Source organism: Myotis lucifugus, unplaced genomic scaffold (assembly GCF_000147115.1).
Source record: "Myotis lucifugus unplaced genomic scaffold, Myoluc2.0 scaffold_23, whole genome shotgun sequence".
In the NCBI taxonomy this organism is placed as follows: domain Eukaryota; kingdom Metazoa; phylum Chordata; class Mammalia; order Chiroptera; family Vespertilionidae; genus Myotis; species Myotis lucifugus.
In genome coordinates this window covers 3470436-3493280 of record NW_005871071.1, presented here as the reverse complement: position 1 = coordinate 3493280, position 22845 = coordinate 3470436, and the positions used below count along the sequence as shown (strand labels likewise).

General features: G+C 37.4%; 1 protein-coding gene across 1 annotated transcript in view; it reads left to right on the top strand.

The window, feature by feature from the left end:
- Positions 1–13394, top strand: part of UNC13C (unc-13 homolog C) — a 503951-nt gene extending 490557 nt beyond the window's left edge. Inside the window, exons 30-32 of the mRNA XM_023751588.1 lie at positions 8698–8790; positions 10209–10368; positions 12815–13394. Coding sequence (XP_023607356.1) covers positions 8698–8790; positions 10209–10368; positions 12815–13100 — 539 coding nt within the window. The 3' untranslated portion in view covers positions 13101–13394. The remainder of the gene's footprint in view (positions 1–8697; positions 8791–10208; positions 10369–12814) is intronic.
- The last annotated feature ends 9451 nt before the right edge of the window (positions 13395–22845 follow it).

Sequence of the window (22845 nt, the reverse complement as noted above, 5' to 3'; positions counted from 1 at the left end):
AGATATAGTTTATATGTGTATAATTGAGGTCTGGAGAATAAACTTTAAAGTAAACATAGTAGGGATGGAATCAGCTGAGTTTATTAGCTTTCTGATCACACACTTTCATATTATCTGATTTGTTTTTAGTGAGCATCTACCACTTCTTAAATAAAATGTTTAAATATATAAAAAGAAACAGAAGATTAGAGTGAAAAAATATAGATGACACATTCAGTTTACTGATATAAAACCCTGTGCTTTCCCTCTCTGCCCTGATGTGGTTGTCATTTTGACCAAGCAGATGTCATGAAGAAATTGCTGAATGCAGCATGTGATCAAGTAATTTAATGCATTGAGAGGGAATGTGTAATGTGCACTGATGGGTAAATGGAGCAGTGTCCATGGTGATCCGGTAATAGATACCTGTCTGACAACAGAATTGACTTCCTTAAATAATCAGTCAAGAGTGCTTACCCAGCAGAATATTCTCAAGGAGCAACATTCAAAGCCATTTTAAAAAATTAGCTGTGTTATGGACAACACAAACAGATCCAAGAGATGACTGCAGCTATCAACAGCAGGTCCCAGGGTCAGATCTTTGGCTGAGAGATCATTTAATACTAAAGACATTATTGCAGGCCAAAAACAAGAACCAGAGGCTAGTGTAGAAATAGTAAAATGTAATTCTCACCATTACTTTGAGGCAGCTACTCTGCAGGAGGCAGTGTACACAAATTAACTCCTCTGTAGAAAAGGTGTCAGAGCTTGGTAATAATAGATTGCTCTGACATTTTAATCCAGAATTGCTCTAATCTATTGTAATTTAGCAAGGACAATATATTGACATAGAAGGGATTGTTATGGACAGAATGGATAACATGTGTCAGAAGAGAAATAGGGAACCGATAGCTTCCACGTCCTAGCAGATATGTGAACAGAAAAACCTATTGCAAGAAACCCTTTGCATTTCCTTTTCTTCTCTTTTTTTAGTCTATTTTGCTTATTGATCATTACATTGTACTGAATAAGACTTTAAAATCTGGAGTATGTAAATATGGAGTTACTGTATAGGTTTTAAAATAAATGAAATAAACATAAACATCTTCATTTTGTTATTAATATATTTAACTTGGCATATTGCTAGCAAAGCACTGAAGCCATGGAGTTATATACGTCTGACCAGTTCCTGCTCTGTTCTAGCTGAATCCTAGTTGACTGAAGCCATCATTGAGTCACTCATTCATTCATCCATTCATTCATTCACTCAGGTATCCATCAACCACTTACTGGGCTCCTACTTCTCAGGCACCAAAGGTAGTTAAAGTTAGTGATTCCCACTCTTCAGGTTGTACATTAGAAAGACCTGAGGACTTTTAAAAACATATAGATATGAGCTTCATTCTGGGCCAATTAAATTAGAATCTCTGGGGTAGAGTGCCAGCATTTGTACTTTTTAAAGTTCTGCAGGTGTTTGGATATGCTGCTAAGAACAGGAGCGACAGGTATAGTGGCTCCCAGGCAAACCTTTGTAGACGCTCATAGGCTCATGGAGAGGTAGAGAAGTAGACAGGCACTCACAGCCCAGTGGGATGTGTGCTATGATAGGGAAGGGAGGGAGCTTGGGCAGCACACAAAGGAGAAAGGCATAACGGAGACTAGACATGGACTTGCCCAGGGAAAGCTTCCTCTGGGAGCTGGGTCTGGAGCTGATTCAATATCTTTACTAGTAATTGTTCTATTCAAATATTATTTTTCTTCATTATTCAGTCTTGGAAGATTGTATGTTTCAAGGAATTTATCCCTTTCCTCTAAGTTGTCCAACTTGTTGGCATATAATTGCTCATAGTGGTCTATGATCCTTTGTATTTCTTTGGTCAGGTGGCTGGGGACCCTATTGTTCCTGCTTGCTCCCTGAGGCAAGAGACTCCAGGCAATGTGATCAGCAGCTAGACCTGCCTGTCCTTTCAAAGCGGAGGGGGACATAATGGCACTGGAGAGTTTGCACAGCTCCCTGAGGGCTTCCCCCCTTTTCTTTTCCATCTCTTTTTTGATGTCAGAAGCTGTTCATTCAATGCTCTGTTGTCTCATGGGAGTAATTGCTACCTATACACATGTATATTTGATTTTACTCATGGAAGGAGGCGAGTTCTCCATCTTCCTATTCTCCAGCATCTTGGACCTCCTCTTCTCTTAGTTGAAGTTCTCACTGTGTCCATCTGTTCTTCTCCTGAGCTTGCTGAGCATCTTTAACACCTTACTTTGAACTTATTTTGCAGGGGGAAGGAGGGTGTAAATTACTTATCATTGCTTCAGTATCTCGTTTTTTTATTTGGAACATATTTCTTTTTCCCCTTATTTTGCTTAACTTTCTATGATTGTTTCTATGTATTAGCTCTCCCTTTCAGTTTTGAAGGAGTAGCCCTGCACAGGAGATAAAACGCAATGCTTAATCTTGCCCTAGTTCTTGGTTGTCTCTTGAACATTCTGTTTCAAAGTCACGGGGCCTAGAAAGCAATCCGCCTTTCCACACCTGCTGGTTTTGGTGGGGCTGCAGGAGCAGGTCAGGGTGGGCAGAGCCAGCTGCTCACCCACTGCCTCTGGTGAATGCAGCATGGCAGACTGCAGCTGCGTGCCTGCAGCCTCAGGAGGGGCTGTTCCTGGGAGCAAAGCAAGGGAGTGGGCTTCTTACTCACCCCCATTAGCAAATTAGAGGAAAACTGCAAAAGTGGCCCCCGCTAGTGCTGGCGCTAGCAATGCAGAAGGAAAGCACAGAAATGACTCCTGCCAGCACCTGCATCCCTAGAAAGAGTCTCAAAACACTTCCGCCCCTCCGGAAGAAGCTGTAAAGTTAGCAAATAATCTTTCACATATGATCTAGGCTCTCTTCCAACTGCTTTTGTGCTGAGTCCCAAGGTGAGTGAGTGTGTGTGTGTGTGTGTGAGCCCTTGAAGAGCAGAATCCCTGTTCCCTACAGCCCTGTAGTTCTCCAGGTTGTAAGCTCAGTTGGCCTGTTGGTTTTCAGAGTCACATGTTTTGCTTTGGGAGTTTGTCTTTCTGGTGCAGGTCCCCGATATGGGAGACACCTTGCTCCTCAGAAAGAAGGGAGCTGTGTTTTGGGGTTTTTTTCTGTTTGGCAGTATTTGTGGAGATTTTCAGATCCCTCCCCATTGTGGGTTGCTGTTCCAGGGGTGGTATTTTGGGCGAAAATGTGCCTCTGCCTTTCCTACCCATTTCAATGTGGCCCTTTTATCCTCTGTTGTGTGTGAACTGAATAGATCACCAACAGACTCTGAAAGAAGTGCTGTGATTGGTAACTGATGATACATATCTGTTCTTTACATAGTGACTTGTGGACTAAAATACTAGTAGCAAACTTTTTATTTTATGCATTTAATGTAACACGATGACTGAACTTTGAATGTCTGGTTGGGAGACAGGCATTATTGAACTAAACGGTGGGAATTGGAACCCAGGCATATCACTTATACAAATACCATGCAACGTGAGGGCAGCTTGCATAATTAATCAACAAATAAATACAAATTGGTCATTTAATATATGTCAAAAGAATATTACAAGTTTATTATATGAATTAGTAATAAGTATGGATTAATAGAGGTTTCCTGATTATAGAAGGTAGTTAGGAAGAAAAAAATCTGCATAATTAACTGCAAAATAAGGCATACCATGGTGCTAGGAGTGGTATAACTCCAGGCCATGAAAGCAGAAACCTGGCATTTTTTAAAGTGACAATTATGAATAGCATGACTATTAGGCAATAATTGCAATAACAATAAACTCTTTTAACCAGTTGTTTCTACTCTATTACTTTCCTAATTCCACAGTTTTAGGGTGTGTCACATTAAGCAGTCAGTTCTCCAGACTCTTTGCCTGGATTGAGCAGTAAGTTTCACAGTTTGTGTTAGAAAAGAAAGTGTGCATTTGAGAGTCTGGGAAATGTTTCCCCCCAGGAGGTTTCACAACATGTTCAGGCACTGCTGAGTGCCTAGGTGGGATTTTTAATGTTTTTTTCCTCCCAGTGCAACAGTCCATGTTTCTGTAGAAAGCACACGCACAGGATGTACAGGTGGAAGACAACAGAACAGCCATTTGTGAAAGAGGAACACTTACCTCTGTGCATTGAAAGAGCACCTTGTAAAAGGTTTTAGATACTTTAGCTGTTAGTTGTTTGAAAACAGCACAGGATATTTCATCCGTAACCAAAGACACCAAACAGCAACTCACCTATTTCCCTAATTAGAATTTTACATTTTCTACCATAGCAATCTCTCCAATTCTATCACAACACAACTAAAGCCTTTACATTACCTTGGCAATTGGAAACTCCGGTGAAGAAATAACACCCAGTGAGTGCTTTGGCATTCTCCTTTAAAATTAATATCAAGTGCTGGCCTGACCATTTTTTTAAATACATTTTATTGATCTTTCACAGAGAGGAAGGGAGAGAGACAGAGAGTCAGAAACATCGATGAGAGAGAAACATCAATCAGCTGACTCCTGCACATCTCCCACTGGGGATGTGCCCGCAACCAAGGCACATGCCCTTGACTGGATTCGAACCTGGGACCCTTCAGTCCGCAGGCCGACGCTCTTTCCACTGAGCCAAACCGGTTTCGGCCTGACCATTTTTTTATGGCTACACTAGCAGAAACCAGCCATTGCTACCTTCTTGCTTGTAGTAACACATGATGCTCACCCATAAAATTTTTAACCGCAAACCCAAGCACTGAGCAGGCTCTGAACCTTAGTATAACGCCAGAGACAATTATGCAACCGGCACGCATTTTCAGAGATGCTGGAGGCCTTTTATCAGATTCATGGTTAATGAACGTTTTTAATAGAAGGGAGCAGTTTTCCCTGAGGGCTCTAAAAATCTGCCATCATTATTCTACTGAACCAGGAAAGTTTTGGGAATTCTGAATTTGTTAGGAAGAACTCCAGTCACTCCAGAGTGGTCTTCTTGCCGTCTTTGACCCCGGTAACCACAATATCCATGGATTTTAAACCATTTTTATATGTGGGCATTATGCATGCATGTTCAAGGGGTTTTATAACTTTGAAACATTGTGTAATTAATTATTGAAATCTAATAAACTTGGATTCATTTGCTGGGCAGTTATTATATAGGCTTTATAACAGCTGTTACATAGGAAGGTAGAAAATAGTGTACAGTTTTTTAAATTAGCTATTTTTATTTTTTTGTATATTTTTATTGACTTCAGAGAGGAAGGGAGAGGGGGAGAGATAGAAACATCAATGATGAGAGAGAATCATTGATCAGCTGTCTCCTGCATGCCCCACACAGAGGATCAAGCCTGCACAGGGGATCAAGCCTGCACCCAGATATGTGCCCTGGCAGGGAATCAAACAGTGACCTCCTGGTTCATAGGCCACGCCAGTCGGGCAAAATTAGCTATTTTTATTCTCACCACAAAGCTGTCGGGTTGGTGCTACAAAAATAAGAAAATCAAGGTTTGTGGAGTTTTCATTACCCCGTAATAAGTGACTGAGACCATATCCATCAGAGCAGTCAATTCCATTGCCCAGGGTTTTCGTACAATGTCATAGTATTGAGGAAATCAAGAACATAATTGCAGATTATTTATAGAATTTTTAAAAATTATTTTATGGTAGAGGAACTTGGACAGGGCTTCCTAGGCTAATGGACAAAGAATTTTCCAAACCTGTGGTTTGTCTTGATGAAAATATGAAGTAAGTTTTGAAGAATCAGGCTAAAGATAGCAGCATGGCCAGCCGTGCAGATGAAGTAGAAAATAATCGAAAGCTTCCTAATGAAGGACTGGACTGCAGGACTTGATTCATGGAATAATGAGATGCAAATATTAGGCTTTCCAGAGAGAATGAATTTTTTTTTCTAAAAATAAATCTGACTATGCCACCCATGGCCAAAAATTTAAGAGCCTTCTCCAAAAATTTAAGAGCCTTCTCAGCAGCTCTAAGATAATGTCTGAAGATTTTTAAGTTATATTCAAGGTACCACCAATATGCTCCATCCACACTGAACTACTTGCAGTTTGCAGGACACACCGTTCTGTTTTATTCATCCTTGTTTAAAAGATGAATTCTAACTCAATTTTAAAGAGCCTCCTTACGCTTTTCTCCTTTCTGAAACCTATAATGATAAAAGTTGCTGCCTTCCCCGCAAAAGATTGGCTCATTATTCCATAAAACCTAAGAGTATTGAGAAAATACTAGGAGCATTTTCATTCAACTTATGAGCAAATCACAGGTGTCAACTCTATAAACTAAGGATTCAGCAGACAAATGGCACAACCAATTTAAGATTTTTGATAATACATGTACACAAAGGTATGAACAGGACATAAAAAAGACAGAAGGAAGAGGAAAGTAACCTCCCTTAAACAACAGTAACAAGGGAAGAAAAAGCAGAATAGGAAAGGCTGTCTCTTGGCAAGGAGCCCATTTTCTACTGCATAGACACCTCCCCCACTGATATCACAGTCCAGGTCCCTGCCATATCAGTGACTTGCACGATTATCAAGTCATTCCAGTGTTTAAGACCTCATCCTGGTCACCTTACATCTTTAATCTCTTACTGGATTCACAGTCCCTTCTCTCTCTGCAAGCAGACAAAAATGGGAAAAGGAGAAGGAAGGCATGGGTTCTTTCATGTGAACCTTTCCTCTCCCTCCTGGTGGTAGGTTCCCTGGTGTTGGGAAGGAAGAAAAGAGAGGAACAAGACCAATGACTCTTTATTTAAATGTCTGTGTGAACATTGCTGGTCATTGAGTAGGGTTACAGCTCTTCCAGTTTATTGTTTGGGGGGAACTAGAAGCTTGTGAAGCTGGTAGTATGACATTCATTTCCAAGTAGCAGCTGGAGCATTGATGGATTCTTCCAAACTCAGGCCTGGGCTACTCATTCCCACTGCACTTCAGCTGGTACTGGCATGCTACGAGCTTGGAGCTGCCTGCCTCCTTGCCCCATCTGTGCAATCCATGACAAGGCCACAGTCCATGATCACATCTTCCCTCTCCTGTTCCCAATTCTGGCACTTCAAGCTCATCTAGGAACCATCTCCTATACTTCTTAGCAACCATAAATTTAAGGAGTTGGTCCCTGGCCCCCTGTCTGGCTAATTGTCCCTCACTCAACCCTGCTCCGGTCATATTGTCTGCTAAGTAAGCAGCCAATCCAAAAGTGAAATGCCCATCTTTCTGGCACTTCCAGAGTTTAGGAGTATTTCTTTTGGATTTTCCTTTTCCTCACCTCCGGGAAAGGGGACATTTCCCCTCTTCCTTTCCCCAGGAGCAAAGAATAGTCCCTTTACTAATGCCTGAGTGATCACTTTCTTTCTTTTAATTCTTTTATTATCGAGGGAGAGGGGTCCTGGTGATGAAATGGCTCTTATCAGCAGGTCCTATGGAGAGGTTTAGGCCCCAAACTAGCAATTATCTGAGATTAGAAACCAAAGGTTTCTTAGAATCATCTATTTTCAGATTCAATTATTAGCCATTTATTTTAGAAAAGTACATTTCTTGTTGATCTTCTATATTGCATATAAAAGTGTAAATTGTTAAAATCTCTCCGGGGCAAAATTAAAATTGACAAATAAATTTTACTTCTAAGAATTATACTATAGATAAACTTATAATTATTATAGTTTGTTTATAATAGCAAAGGATTGGAAACAACCGAAATATGGTTAAATTATGATATGTTCATATAATGGATCAATGGCCAAACATTAAATATTTTACTGTTTTGATTATTATAAGCAATGGCCCAGTAATTTATTTATTTTTAATCCTCACCCAGGGATATTTTTTCCCATTTATTTTTAGAGAGAGCAGGAGGGAAGAAGGAGGAGAGAGAGAGAGAGTAAGAGCAACATTGATATGAGAGAGACACATCGATTGCATTGGCCGCCTGACGAATGCACCCCTACGAACCTTCAATGTTCAGGCTGACACTCCAACCACTGAACAACACTGACCAGGGCTCAGTAATTTATTTTTAAGCAAATACTCTTTGAACCTTTCCTTTGTAGTTAGTGCTGTGATATTCCAGGCTACATTAAAGAATGAGAGATAACTATATTTTTTGGGGGGGTGTGTGAAAAATATAAAGGATAATTAGGGTATATGGGGAGAGAGAGAGAGAGAGAGAGAGAGAGAGAGAGAGAGAGAGAGAGAAGTTGGTGTTATTATCCCTGTTTTACAAATGAGCCAATTGATATGTGAGAACACAGCAAATTCTTATCACAGAACCAGAAGTAGCATAACCATGATTTAAATACAAGTTAATCTGACCCCAAATCACAGGTACTTTTCAATACAACATGCTGAACACTTGACTAACTTTTATGCCATCAGGAGACCTTATCACACTATACTGTAGCTATATGTTGGTCTCGCCTGGCGTACTGTGGCCTTCATGAGGGCAGGTGCTCTACAGCCATCTTCCTGTAATAGTAACACAATATCTGAGGATCATATGAAATTTTAACTCCTTGAGTAAATATGATTATATCCAAGTCTCAAACCTGCACAGCAAATTGAATTTGGTGAACATATATCAATGTTATGTGCTATTCATACAAAGAACCATTCAATTCCAGGAAGAACACTTTCAAGGCCCTTATGCGGATAATGTAGATGTCCGTTATTAAGTATCTGAAAGTTCAGGCCCTAAGCTTCTGCTTACTTGCAGGTCGCTCCTCCAAAGATTCAGTGGGTCAGATCTCTGTTCATGTGGACATCACCACCACCCCAGGAACTGGAGAGCATAAAGTCACTGTGAAAGGTACATTTTGGATCCAGATAGGCCAAGCAGCTCATCAGACTTTAATGTCTGCAAAATTAATATTAAAATGTCATTTTTATCTGTGTTTGAATATGTGTATTAAATTATTTTAGGGGTTTAGAATGTCTTCCTGAACCTGAATTTTTATTTAAAAACAAATATATGCCAGAATTTTTATTTAAAAACAAATATATGCCACAGATAATTAATGTATGTAATTTGAAATATTTATTTTCTCTGTGGTTAATCCTATGATATATATATATATATATATATATATATATATATATATATATATGGAATATTAGTGGTTTGGTTGGCTTAATATTCACATAACCTACCTAATTCTTTCTCTAAGTTATTTTCAACAACTTATTTGATTTTTTAAATGATAGTTTAATCTATTGGTTTATATTGTAAAAATATCACCTGAATTCAAGGGTCATTTCAAAGATGAAATTAAATGGTTAATATTTTGCTCAATAGAACCATGTTCTAAATAACATCCACTTCAATAAAAACTATGCCCCTCTAACATATGTAAAATTGCATTACTGAATGGATCTTTGTATTATAAAAATATCACTGCTATCTATCATCTATAACAAATTACATGCAATGTAGAGAAAAATACAGATAAATGTGAATGCCTATACATGCCAGTATCCTAAAATATTTTGTCACTGTAAAGCAAATGCTCAAAGTTTTATGAAATTGTTGCAATGGCAATTTTAGTTATAAGATACTTCCTTAAGAATATCATCATTAAAGAGTGGGCAAAGTATAAATATGAGAAGGTACACTTAAGAATTATGTGTGATGCTTGAAATTAAGAAACAACTGTGTTTGTGTTTAACAATAGGTGATTGGTTAAATATAGGATGGAATATATATATAGTGGAATATTTGCAGTTGGAAGATATTGAATATATTGAATTAGAAAGATATCAATGATGAACTTAAAAAATACAGCTACTTATAAGACTGCAATATATTATGATCCCATTCTATATATGAATTAAATGTTGAAACCATACATAAAATATTAAGGGATTGCCTCTGAAAAATTATAGATTTTAAATCTATTTTCTAAATATTTAATGATAGATATAAACAGTATTTTTAATATGAAAAACATCATGTTTTTACCCACACAAGAGGAATGATAACTTTCACCACTCCGGTGTCACACAACTAAGAGCTGAAAGTCCCATCAAGTGTGCATTCCAGAGAGTGAAATGTTTTTCTTCAAGAATATTTTCTTATCATTGGAGTTAGGACACTATCAAATACAAGTTATGGCTTCACACATCATTTTTTAAAACAAAAATTCATTGTAAGTACCAAAAGGGAGAGGCAGAGATTCCACACATTCATTGGCTAACACTCTGTATCCCATTCCCTTTTTGGTTTTATAGTGATGGCTATTAATAACCTGAACTGGCAGACCACCGCCATGTTCCGCCCCTTTGTGGAAGTTTGTATGCTGGGACCCAATCTTGGAGACAAGAAGAGAAAACAAGGCACAAAGACAAAAAGCAACACCTGGTCACCCAAGTACAATGAAACATTTCAGTTGTAAGTCATGACCCAACTCATTTATTCAACCAGGCAATAGTCACTGTGTAACTAAACTTACTTACTGAGCATCACAGATCCCCGGCAGATGAAAAAGGCTATGTTTTTAGTTCCTTCCATTGTCAGTATCTGTTCAGTGCCTACCATGTATCAGGAAATACTATAAGCATTGACTATGTATAATAGGATTTCTCTGCTCTCATGGAATATACTTTCTAGAGATGAGGAACTTATGATAAACAAAAACCTATTATGATAGTATTATGCAAAGAATTAAAACAGGGCAATGCAATAGAGTGTTTACTTGGCTACTTACATTGGTGTTCAGGGAAGCCTCTCTGAGTTTTAAATTGAAACCTAAAAAAAGTAAAACATCAGTCATGCAGAGGAGTGTTGACAGCATTTCAGGCCAATCAAAAATGTCAGTGCCAGGACCCTAAGGCAGAAGCTTGCCTGGCCAATTTAAGAAACAGTATATACTGGACAAGAGAGTGAGGTGAACTGAATTTGAAGAGGGTATCAGGGTACAAGGCTTCGCGTCAGGGTAAAGGGGACTAGGTTACAGTCTCAGTTCAACAGGAGACCTTGAAGGATTTTCAGATTAAGGGAGGAACGATCTGGTTTACATCTTTAAATGACTATTCTGTTTGCTGTATAGAGAAAAGTTACAGGGAATTAAGACCAAATATGTAAAGGTAAGTTAGAAGGTTTTGCAATGGTCCAGGTAAGAGATAACAGTGACTGGTGAGATGGTAGTAGGAAATGGAAGCAAGTAGTAGAAAAATTCTGGATATGTATTGGAAGTAGGTTCTATAGAACTTTCAGTGGACTGGAGGTAGAACATGAATATAATTAGGTTCCTGAGAACATTCAATTTAGAATATTTTAAGATCCTGAGAACATTCAATTTAGAATATTTTAAGACAGACTTATGTACAAAGGAATTTACAAAGATGTAAGAGTAGAGAGACTACAAGAAATGTAACCTGGGGCAAGTAGTGGCCAGGATGTGGCCCCTAGGGCACTGAGGAAGGAGAGGATGAGATATTATTAAAATTGGGGAAGTGAAAACTTCCGGTGCAGTGGGCCACCTTAAAAGAGCAGTGGCCCTCCGTGTTGGGAAACAGCCTCACAGGCAAGGAGCCAGAAACAAAGACTCTGATCTTGCTCTCCTCATTACTTCTGATTTTGTGATAGGTCTTCCTTTCGGCCAAAACCACTGGAAGCCAGAACACAGAGAAACTCTATTATAGTCCTAACAGGCCAGCATTCCATTTATGACAAAGTGCAAAAAGAAAGATGGGGAGTACATCCAATTAGGGCAAATGGAAGTTACTGAAGGAAATAAAGGATACCCCCTAGATTTTGGGGGAGTTGTTTACTGAGATGGGGACATAGGGACAAGAGATACGGAGATCAGAGATTTTGTTTGATTTGGAAATGCCTATTGGACACCCAAGAGGAAAGATCAAATATATAATTGAATATGACTTGAAAATGATCTGCATATAGATGAAATTCATTCCACAAATCTGGATAATCTGAACTAGGGACAGATAAAGAAGAGAGGGAGACATAGGATCAAGCTCACGAAAGTTTGTGTCTACAGCATGCTTGATTAGAAAAAGTCACTTTAATAGGAAGGAATGTGGGTGCTATTCTGCTGAGCAATAGATGTGCATTTATGAGAAAATCAATATCTGAGAATGAATTGAAGAAAGTGCAGGAGAGAATTGTTCTCAGCATATCAGCACCCAGCCTTCTACATTACACTCAGTGGTGCACTGACAAGCTGTCTTGCGTTGTTATTAGTAGAGGCCACCCTCAGCCCCACACTTGGCAGCCTAACTGTTGCCATATGAAAGAAGTGGCATTAAAGAATCAGCCTCTGCTGGAACTAATGTGCTCTGGAGATTTGTATCCAATTTAGCATCTTGTGAATAGTGCTTGGTAGTCTGTGCAGTGAATTCCCCCGAGAAAAGGCTCCTAGATACAACGTATTCAGGATCCTGAGGTAAATAAAAGAGGTTTTAATAAATGATGTTGAAATGACACCGAAATTCTTCCGACATATCCCTTACCCAAGCCTAGCTCCCATGATCCCCAGCAACCCTATCCTACACCTATATCAGAGGGGAGATCCTGACTTCAATGATTAAGTACAGCACAATGCTTTAATTCCAGTTTCTATTGATATGTTTAACATCAGGGCACAAATTCATATTTAGATGGAGTTCCTTTTTATATCTAGGGAAAGAAGGAGTTTTTAAGTTACATTATAAGTAATATCTAAGTAAAGACAGTCTAAGTAAAATTTTAAAAATCAGAATTAAAATAAAGTGAGACTCTATTTCCCAATATAAAAATGTATAGCATTTTTAGAACTGTGTTGATCTCTAGGTGAAATAAAATTTTTTCTCAAAATTTATAATTTTAATCCACACAGTATTCTGGGTAATGAAAACCACCCAGGAGCCTATGAACTTCATCTCTCAGTTAAGGATTACTGCTTTGCCCGAGAAGATCGAATTATCGGAATGACAGTGATTCAGCTACAGAGCATAGCAGAAAAGGGAAGCTATGGGGCATGGTATCCCCTTTTGAAAAATGTTTCTATGGATGACACCGGTTTGACTATTCTTAGAATACTCTCTCAGAGGACCAGCGATGATGTGGCTAAAGAATTTGTAAGACTTAAATCTGAAACAAGATCTGCTGAAGAGAGTGCTTGAAAGGAATACTGAAGATACCATCTTCGAGAATGCATAAACTATAATTGTTTGACTACTGCATGCATGTGCAAATACATGGGAATGTTTATTTCACTACATCTCAGTGTTTGCCAGTAATCACGTACAATGTCTACAAGGTACGTGGAAAACCTGCTGAACTTGTATACATACCATCACTGGTCTTTGGGAAATAAATGTTCCATGAAGTGCCAAAATTATGATGTAAAGTGAAATATCCAGATCTTTTTAAATGTTTATTGCATCTCATTAACAATTTTGCACCCACTAAGCATACTGAAAAACAATTAAGTCTTTTCAGTTCATCTATTAGTTGTTTTTGTTAAATTAGTTTCAATTGCCCATAGATCAGAAAGATTTGTTACTCAAATTCTGTTTTATTTAGACTTACCTCATTGTAGATGTCTTAGAAATACCCTTTTCTATTATAACTAGAAATGCAGTCACCACTAGAAAGCATTTGTAATTTTATAGTTGAAGATATATTGTGATGATTTTTGCATACAAATTAAAATAGAAAAGGTGGGAAATATTTTATGCTGACCAGTTTCCAACCTTTCTGAAATATCACTGTGAAGAAATGCTATTAAAGCAAACTTATACAAAGCAATGCTAAATAGTTTGTTAACAATGTTTGATATATTGACAAAACTTTGTTCTTCAAAACTGCCACAGTCACATCACATTTGTTAAAAGGGTAAGTTGATGCACTTGCCACCTAGCATTATGTCTTGGCTTTATCAAATTTCATTCTTTACAAAGTCATGTGATGGAAAGTTTTTTTAAAAAAATTATATATGATAAGTAACTACCATTAGTGTTTTCCCTCTGACAGATATGACTAACTCCTTAATTACTTAGCACTGTAATCAGTTAAATGCTTTTTTCTTTTAAAAATATTCAACGATTTGTACTAAATACAGCATTACTATATATTGCACTGGAACAAAAAGCCTTGTCTTCATCTACTTAATGAAAAATGTAAAACAGAATCTAAAGAAATTGCTTACAATCTTGTAATTTATGTTATTTATAAGACCAAGATGCATCAGATGAAATAGGAAAACAATAACTAAGTTGGATTTTGAATATGAAATACTTCATGAATATTTGCATTTGCTGTATCTTTATGGTTTGACTTTTTGGAGTCTATCTAAATAGTTGGCTGTAGAACAGTACTTTGAAACATGCTCATAACTGTTAGTGGACAACATATACCTGCAGAAACAAGAACCAATTACAATGATTGTGTTTTGTGAACAAGCTGGTCTGGTATGTTAAGAACAAAATTAATATTATCATGAATCTCAGAACCATTCTGCTACTGGATGTGAAAACACAGACGAGTGAAATCCACTAATTCATGTTAAATTGTTAGGCATTTGCTTTGTTAATGACTTCTCCAAATGCATAGTGCAATGTGATCCTGTGGCATAAGCATTAATAAATGGATGTATATTGAGAACATGCAACACTTTATTGTATTTGCTGCCTTCTTATTTAATTCAGGAAGCATCATTTCATTATTTAGGAATAAAAACTCCAGTGTTTTTTGTTTGTTTTTTACTAGCTAGAACAATCTTCACATTGTTTGGTTCTAATATCTTATTAGAATTTGAAAGATACTTTCCAGGACTTGTATTCATGGAAACAGCTACATACTATAAAATAATGACCCTGAAAACAAAGAAGAACTGGAGTATCTAACAGTGTGTCTCTCAATGCTGTTAAGCACTAAAAGAAAGTCAATATCATATAAACAAGCAACATGAAAAAATGTTTCATTATTTTAGTGAAGGATTCACTCTAGATTTATCTTATAATGATTTTACAGAACATTGGCTTGAGCTCTTTAAGAGCACATTAGTGTCATAAGGCATGATATACTTGAATAAATTATATTTTGGGTTTGCATTGATTGATTACTTAAAATGTTAAACTAAGTATTTTTTCCAAGCAATCGTTTAATTATATCTATTCATTCTCTTTTTTGTATAAAATGTATATCTAATTACAGCATGAATTAAGTCTTTTAATATCATAAAGTATAGGTACTAATATTCGAATAATTATAAATTCTACAGTCCTTGTTGTTTCTCCCAAGACAAGTATTTCTCTTGTCTCCAGAAAAATGCCTGTTGTATTTACATACTCAAATTAGTAATCACTCTGAGGCTCAGAGCAATCTCCATCAACGATGGGCTCCGTTAAAGTGTTGGGCAATTTATCTTATTCTAGGTAAAATGCACAAAGATAAAGCTCTGTTATTCATATACAGATGAACCTCTCTCATTAGAAGCTCTTAAAGAAATAAGTGAAAATCAAATTTGGCCAAAATAAAGTGCTTAAAGCCATAGTGGAGCATTTATTATTTGAAGGAACTCTAATAAATGATTATTTAATATAAGTAATCAGTTGTCCCCATCACATCTGCTCTATTCTAAGATAATTTATACATTTAATTTCCCTTAAATGAGACACATTTATAAATGACAATTCTAGCTTAATGTTTTTTTAAATATATTTTATTGACTTTTTACAGAGAGGAAGGGAGAGAGATAGAGAGTTAGAAACCTCGATGAGAGAGAAACATCAATCAGCTGCCTCCTGCACACCACCTACTGGGGAGCCCACAACCAAGGTACATGCCCTTGACCAGAATCAATCCTGGGACCCTTCAGTCCACAGGCCGACGCTCTATCCACTGAGCCAAACCGGTTAAGGCTAGCTTAATGTTTTTTATTGGTCTTCTAAAAAAATGTTTGAAGCGAGGTTTAGTTTCTTCTTTTCTCTAAATTATATAAAGATATGACTATACTGGTTTTTAATGGACTAATATAGTAAGTAGCTTTAATTTTTGCACTCAAATAATTAAAAATAATCATATTTATACAGAACTCAAGAAATATCCTTGGTTGATATCTGATTTCCCCATTACTACTAAGCAGAATTATTGGACACACCAGGAAAAGCAATTCGCAGAAGAGAAAAACTAATGACAGTAAATATATGTAGAGATATTCTATATGGAAATAATAAAAATTCAAAAGTTTTCTCTCATCAAGTTGGCAAAGATGTTAAAAAGTTGATTCAAGAATCAGCATAATATTTTGAACAATTCCTCATCAATGTTGTTAACAAGAGCTAAGTATACACTGCATCTATGAACTATAAGAGACAAGAGCTAAAGCAAATATATTTCAGAAGCAATAAGTAGCACACATTGTAATGAAGGTGACAGCAAAGAGAAGTAAATAATGAAAGTATTAACTTTGTATCAGGACATTCCTGTGTTGTGGGGATCTGTCCTGTGTATTATAGGATGTTTAGCAGCATGACTGGTCTCTTCCCTGAGTCCTAATAATCATGGCCTTCACCTTGGAAGTTGTCAGGAACCACCCAGCACAGTCAAAGAACTGGTAAACCAGGTGCAAGCAGGTTGCATAACAATCCTCCTCAGTCTCCCACCCTTCTAAATACTCAGGGCTAAAAAAATTACAACCCAAGGAAGCTGTCCCTCTAGTGTTGCTTCTTTCTACGAGTTTAGGAATAAACCTCTGATGAAATAGGCCATCAGTATCTTGGTAGCATGAGAAAACCTTCTGGTATCTCCCCTTATAGTTACAAGTTGGACAACTATAATTCAACAAAGGATTCCCTGTGCAACACACAAACAAGTCTGAAGGGCTGATGCATTGGGACATATGAAAGTGGGTATATCAGAGTAACAGGGCAGGCAGGACGGGGGAAAGACAGAGACAGGTGCCACAGACACAGTCTGGCACTTGACGTGCCCCAGTGGACATGGTAGTAGTGGAGGGTCAGGTTACAATCTCCACTGGGAAGGCCGGAGGGGCAGAGGGGGCATTCTGCCCTGAGTGACTGGTACACATTGAGGCTGAGCCCAGGGATCAGGACAGAGAAACCGTGCAAAGGGTGGAGGCTGTAATCAAGTAGCTGCCATCACCAGGTGAATAGAGGGTGGAGGGGAACAAACCTGCAGACACATGAATCCATCCCCCCCCTCCCTCCCATGGCCCGCTGGACTTCAGCAGATGTGGCAGTAACAGAGGGAGGTCACAAAGGGCAGAAGCAACATTTCAGCCTAAGTGGCCTGTACTCATTGCAGCTAAACCCAGTGGAAAAAAACAAAGCCACAGACATGTGAACCAGCCTCCTTCCATCCAACCACCTCTTTTTCACCATCAGAGAAGAACCTAGTAGAGGTAGCTGGGACACCTAGATAGCATGGCAGAGCTGGTGGATTCTGGTTCCAGGAAAACAATGCCAGGAACTTACATGCCACGATCCCTCTTGCCCACCACACCCATCATGGGGGTGGTGCCCTAAGACCTAGGTGACCAGGTCTTATAGAGGACACCAACCTCCTTGGGGAATATGGGGCATTTTCCATTTTAAAGGCAACACCACCCCCACCAAGATTTCAGAAGTCCCAGCAATGTAAGAGAAAACAAAAAATTGGCACTGTAGCACAATCTACTGCAAAATAAAAGAAAGGTCTCTACCAACCAACCCCCTACATGGTTAAAGGCATCAGGTACTTTAAAAAATTTCCATTCCTCAAATGCCAAAACATAGAAATAATATATCAAGTACTACAAACAACCAAGGTACCAAGGCAGTTCAGAAAGTATATGAAAAATTTCAAGAAAGTAAACTCAAAGACATGGGAGATTGTGATTTCAATATCAGAGATTCAAGAAAGCAGTTCTGAAAAAAATTCAATGAGATACAAGAAAACTCAGAAAGTCAGTGAGCTCAGGAATAAAATCAATTAACAAAAAGAGTATTTTACCAAAGAGATTGAAACTATAAAAAACAAATAGAAGTGCTGGAGCTGAAGAACACAGGAAATGACATGAAAACCTTAGGAAATAGAGCAGACTAGATGAAAGAAAGAATTAGTGATATTGAAGATAGAAATCTAGAAGTGGCTCAGGCAGAAGGAGAGAATTGAGAGGGGGAGGGGGATGAAAGAACTATGAGATCTAACTACAAAGAACAATATAAAAATAATAATGGGTATACCAGAAGGAGAGAGAGGAAAGGAAACAGGCTATTCAAACAAATAATAGGTGAGAACTTCCCAAATATATGGAAAGATCAGGACCTTGGAAACCAAGAAGCTAAGAGAACATCTAATTATCTCAATGCAAAAAGTACCTCTCCGAGGCACAGTATATTAAAACTATCAAATGTTTTACAAAAAGAGAAATCTCAAGGCAAACAGGGAAAAGAAAACTGCAGCCTATAAAGGAAATCCCATTAGATTAGCATTAAAATTTTCAGCAGAAACCTTACAAGCTAAGAAAGAGTGGAAGCAAACATTTAAAATATTGAAAGAGGGTAATTACCAACTAAGAATAATATAACCAACAAAGTTGTCCTAAACATTTGAAGGAAAAATAAAGGCTTTTCCGGACAAATAAAAGTTGAGGTGAATTACCACAAGGCCAGCATTACATGAAATGTTCAAAGGAGCTCTTGTACCTGAAACAAAACAAAAAAAGGACACAAAATTGTAAGATGAAAGACAGAAGCAGGAAATTGCAACTCTTGTTCAGAATAGGGTATTAAACACTTAAATATAGCATAAAGGTTAAAGGAGGTAAACATCTTTTTTTAAATATAATAGCTACTGCAATTTGTAAAATGAATTCACAGCATAAAAAGATATCATTTGTGACAATCTTCTATATATATAAAACCCTAATATGCAAATAGAATGGTGGAACATTGGAACAACCGGTCACTATGACGTGTGCTGACCACCAGGGGACACTCACGGAACATGGCGGGCGTCAGCAGCAGGTGGCAGAGCACAGAACATGGCAGGCATAGCAGGCATTGGTCGTGGCAGGATGGTAGAACAGGTGAGCCCGGATGCCAGACCAAGGCGGGGCAAGCCTCTGAAAATTCTTTGCTCCCACATGCCGCAGTCCCACCAGGCGCTTGCACCTGCTGCCAGCACCTGGCACCAGCCTCAATCACTCCAAGTAGTCAGTGGGTGCAAGCGGGGCTGGTGCCATCAGTGCGTGGGAGTGGCGGCAGCAGGAGCGGGGCTGCCGGCAGACAGGGGACCAGGGCTGTGGTGGGAGGGGCCGGGTGGGGCCGCAGAGGATAGGCCCAGACCTGCCCCTGTGCCCACCACAGCCTCATGGCCCACAGTTCCTTTCAAGGTGCACAAATTTGTGCACTGGACCCCTAGTGAAAGCGTAAAAGGGGAGGGGTAAAAGGACTAAATTTGAACAGGTAAATGGAGATAAGATGCAATGAGAAGGAAAAGGTCTATTGTATGGACAAAACATTTTTCATAAATATAATGGCAACCACAAAACAAAAATCTATAACTGAGACACAATATTAAAAAAAAGAAAATAAAAATTCATAGAATACCACCAAATTAAAGTAGCAGGCAGAAACACAAAAGAAAAGAAGCAATGGAGACACAGAAGAACAAGAAAACAAAGGATAAAATGGCTGTAGAAAGTCCTCATAGATCAATAATTACCCTAAATGTATACAAACTGAATTCACCAATTAAAATGCACAGAGTAGCTGGATGAATTAGAAAACAAGACCAAACTATATGCTGCCTTCAGGACACCCATCTCATCTATAGACAAACATAGACTCAAAGTGAACCAGTGGAAGATGACACTCCAAGCTAATGGCATCCAGAGAAACTGGTGTAGCTGTACTTATATCTGACAAAAAAGATTTCAAGATAAAGAAGGTAACAAGAGACAAAGATGGACATTTTATAATGATAAAGGGGACAATACATTAATAAGACATAATATTTATCAATACATATGCACCCAATCTGGGAGCACCAAAATATATAAAGGAATTACTAGTACTAACAGAACAAAAAAGAGAAACTGACAAAAATACAATTATATAAGGGATCTAAATACCTCATTGGCAGCAAATAGATAGATCATCCAAACAGAAAATCAGTAAGAAGATATTGGCCTTAAATGACACATTAAACCAAATTGCATAATAGATATTTACAGAGTTTTTACCCCAGAACACCAGAATATACTTTGTTTTCTAGTGCACATGAAACATTCTCAAGGATAAACCATATGTTGGGCCACAAAACTAGACTTAGCAAATTTAAGAAGGTTGAAATCATAGGTGCATACTCTCAGACCACAATAGTTTGAAAATCAACTACAATAAAAGCTGGAAAAATCACAAATATATGGAGTTTAAACAACATTCTACTGAACAACTATTGGGTCAAAAAGAAATAAAAGAAGAGCTCAAAATATACAGAGACAAATGTGAATGACAATACAACATATCAAAACTTTGAGGATTCAGCAAAAGTGGTAGTAAGAGAAAAGTTTATAGTATTACAGGCCTACCCTCAAGAAACAAGAAAAATCTCAAATAATCTAACATTTTTACCTTAGCACTAGAAGAAGAACAAATGAAGCCCAGAGCCAGTAGAAGAAATAAAATAATAGAAATTAGAGCAGAATTAAACAAAATAGAGAACAAAAACACAATGGGGAATATTAATGCAACAAAAAGCTGGGTCGTTGAAGAGATAATTAAAATTGGCAAACCTCTGGCTAGACCCAGGAAAAAACACACACAGAAATACTCAAAATTAGAAATGAAAGAGAAGTTAGAACACACCCCACAGAAATACAAAGGATAATACAAGAATAGTATAAAAGGCCATATGCCACTAAATTCAATAACCTAGAAGAAATGGATAAATTATTAAAAATATATAACCTTCCTAGACTGAACCATGAAGAATTGGAAAACGTAGATAGACTGATCAACAGTAAGAAAATTGAAACAGTTATCAAAAACCTCCCAACAAAGAAAAGTCCAGGTCCAGATGGCTTCATCAGTGAATTCTACCCTTCAAAGATTTAATACCTATCCTCAAAATTTCCAAAAAATTGAAAAAGAGGCAATACTTCTTATCCATTTTGTGAGTTCAACATTACCCAGATACCAAAAACTGACAGGAACAACACCAACAAAGAAATTACAGGCTAATTTCTCTAATGAACATAAAGACAAAAATCCTAAAGAAAACACTAGCAGATCAAATACAACACATCACGATCAAGTGGGGTTCATCCTAGGGACACAAGGTTCATCAAGCACAAATGAATCAGTGTGATACATGACATTAACAAAATAAAGGATAAAAATCATATCATATCATATCAATAGGTGCAGAAAAGGCATTTGATAAAATACAACATCCATTTGTGATTAAAACACTTAATAAAGTGGGTATAGAAGGAAAGTGCCTCAACATAATGAAGGCCATATATGACAAACCCTCAACTAACGTCATACCCAGTGGTGAAAAATTGGTACCAATGGGAATATAAATTGGTACAGCCACTATGGAAAACAGTATGGAGGTTTCTCAAAAAATTACAAAGAGAATTATATGATCCCACAATTCCTCTTTTGAGTACATATCCAAAAAAATGAAATACTGGAGGGAGATGTGTACTCCCACATTTATTGTAGCATTATTCACAACACCTAAGATATGGAAGGAAACCTAAGTGTCTGTCAATAACTGTGGATAAAAAAGAAAAATCCATGAGAAAGCTACACACACACACACACACACACACACACGAAATTTACTTAGCCATGAGAAAGAAGAAAATCCTGCCACTTGTGACAACATGAATGGACTTTCAGGATATGGTAAATGAGATAAGCCAGACAATGAAGGACAAGTATACTGTATAATATTATTTACTTTTTTTTAGATTGAATATATGAATATATAAACGCATAAAAACAGAATAAAATGGTGATTACCAGGGATGGGGGGAGGGGGAATAGGAGAGATATAGTTTAAGGGTACAAAGTTGCAACTAGTAAGTAAGTCCTGGAGTCCCAATGCACAGAATAGTGAGTATAGATAACAATATTATGTTATAAACATCAAACTTGTTAAAAGACTAGACCTTCATTAATCCCACCACAAAAAAGAAATAATTATGTGATAGAGATGCTAGCTAATGCTTCAATGACAATCATACTGCAACATAAAAATATATCAATTCAACATTTGTACCCCTTAAAATTATATAATGTTATATCTCAAATATATTTCAATTAAAAAATGGAATAAATCTAGGCTATAGAAGTAAGGACTAAAAGCAAACCCTGGTTGCAATTTACAAAGATACTGACACACCAAAATAGAATGAAAAATACAAGATATTTGAATAATACACTTAAATCAGTCTTAAATTACAAATATTATAAATAGTGCACGTATTTTCTTAAGCCATATAGGACATTTGCAATAATAATCAAATATTTTGCCACAAAGGAAATATCATTAAATAGGTAGGAAGAAAGGGAGGAAGGGAAGGGGAAAGGAGAAAGAATATAGGCATACTGGACCCACACTAAAGGTAATAAAATAAACAATAAAATTAACTTACCTTAAGCAAAGTGAAAGGATGAAAATATAGGCAAAATAAGAAGCAAAATTGGGAATGATAAAGTTGTGATTTTATAATAATACACAGACTTAATGTTTTTAAAAACGAATAAATATGAAAGTGGTGATAAAAAAAATCTACTTTTCTGGCAAACTTTTATTTTCTAAATATACCAGTGTCCCTCAGTCCAGCCTGCACCCTCTCCAATCTGGGACCCCTTGGGGGATGTCTGATTGCCAGTTTAGGCC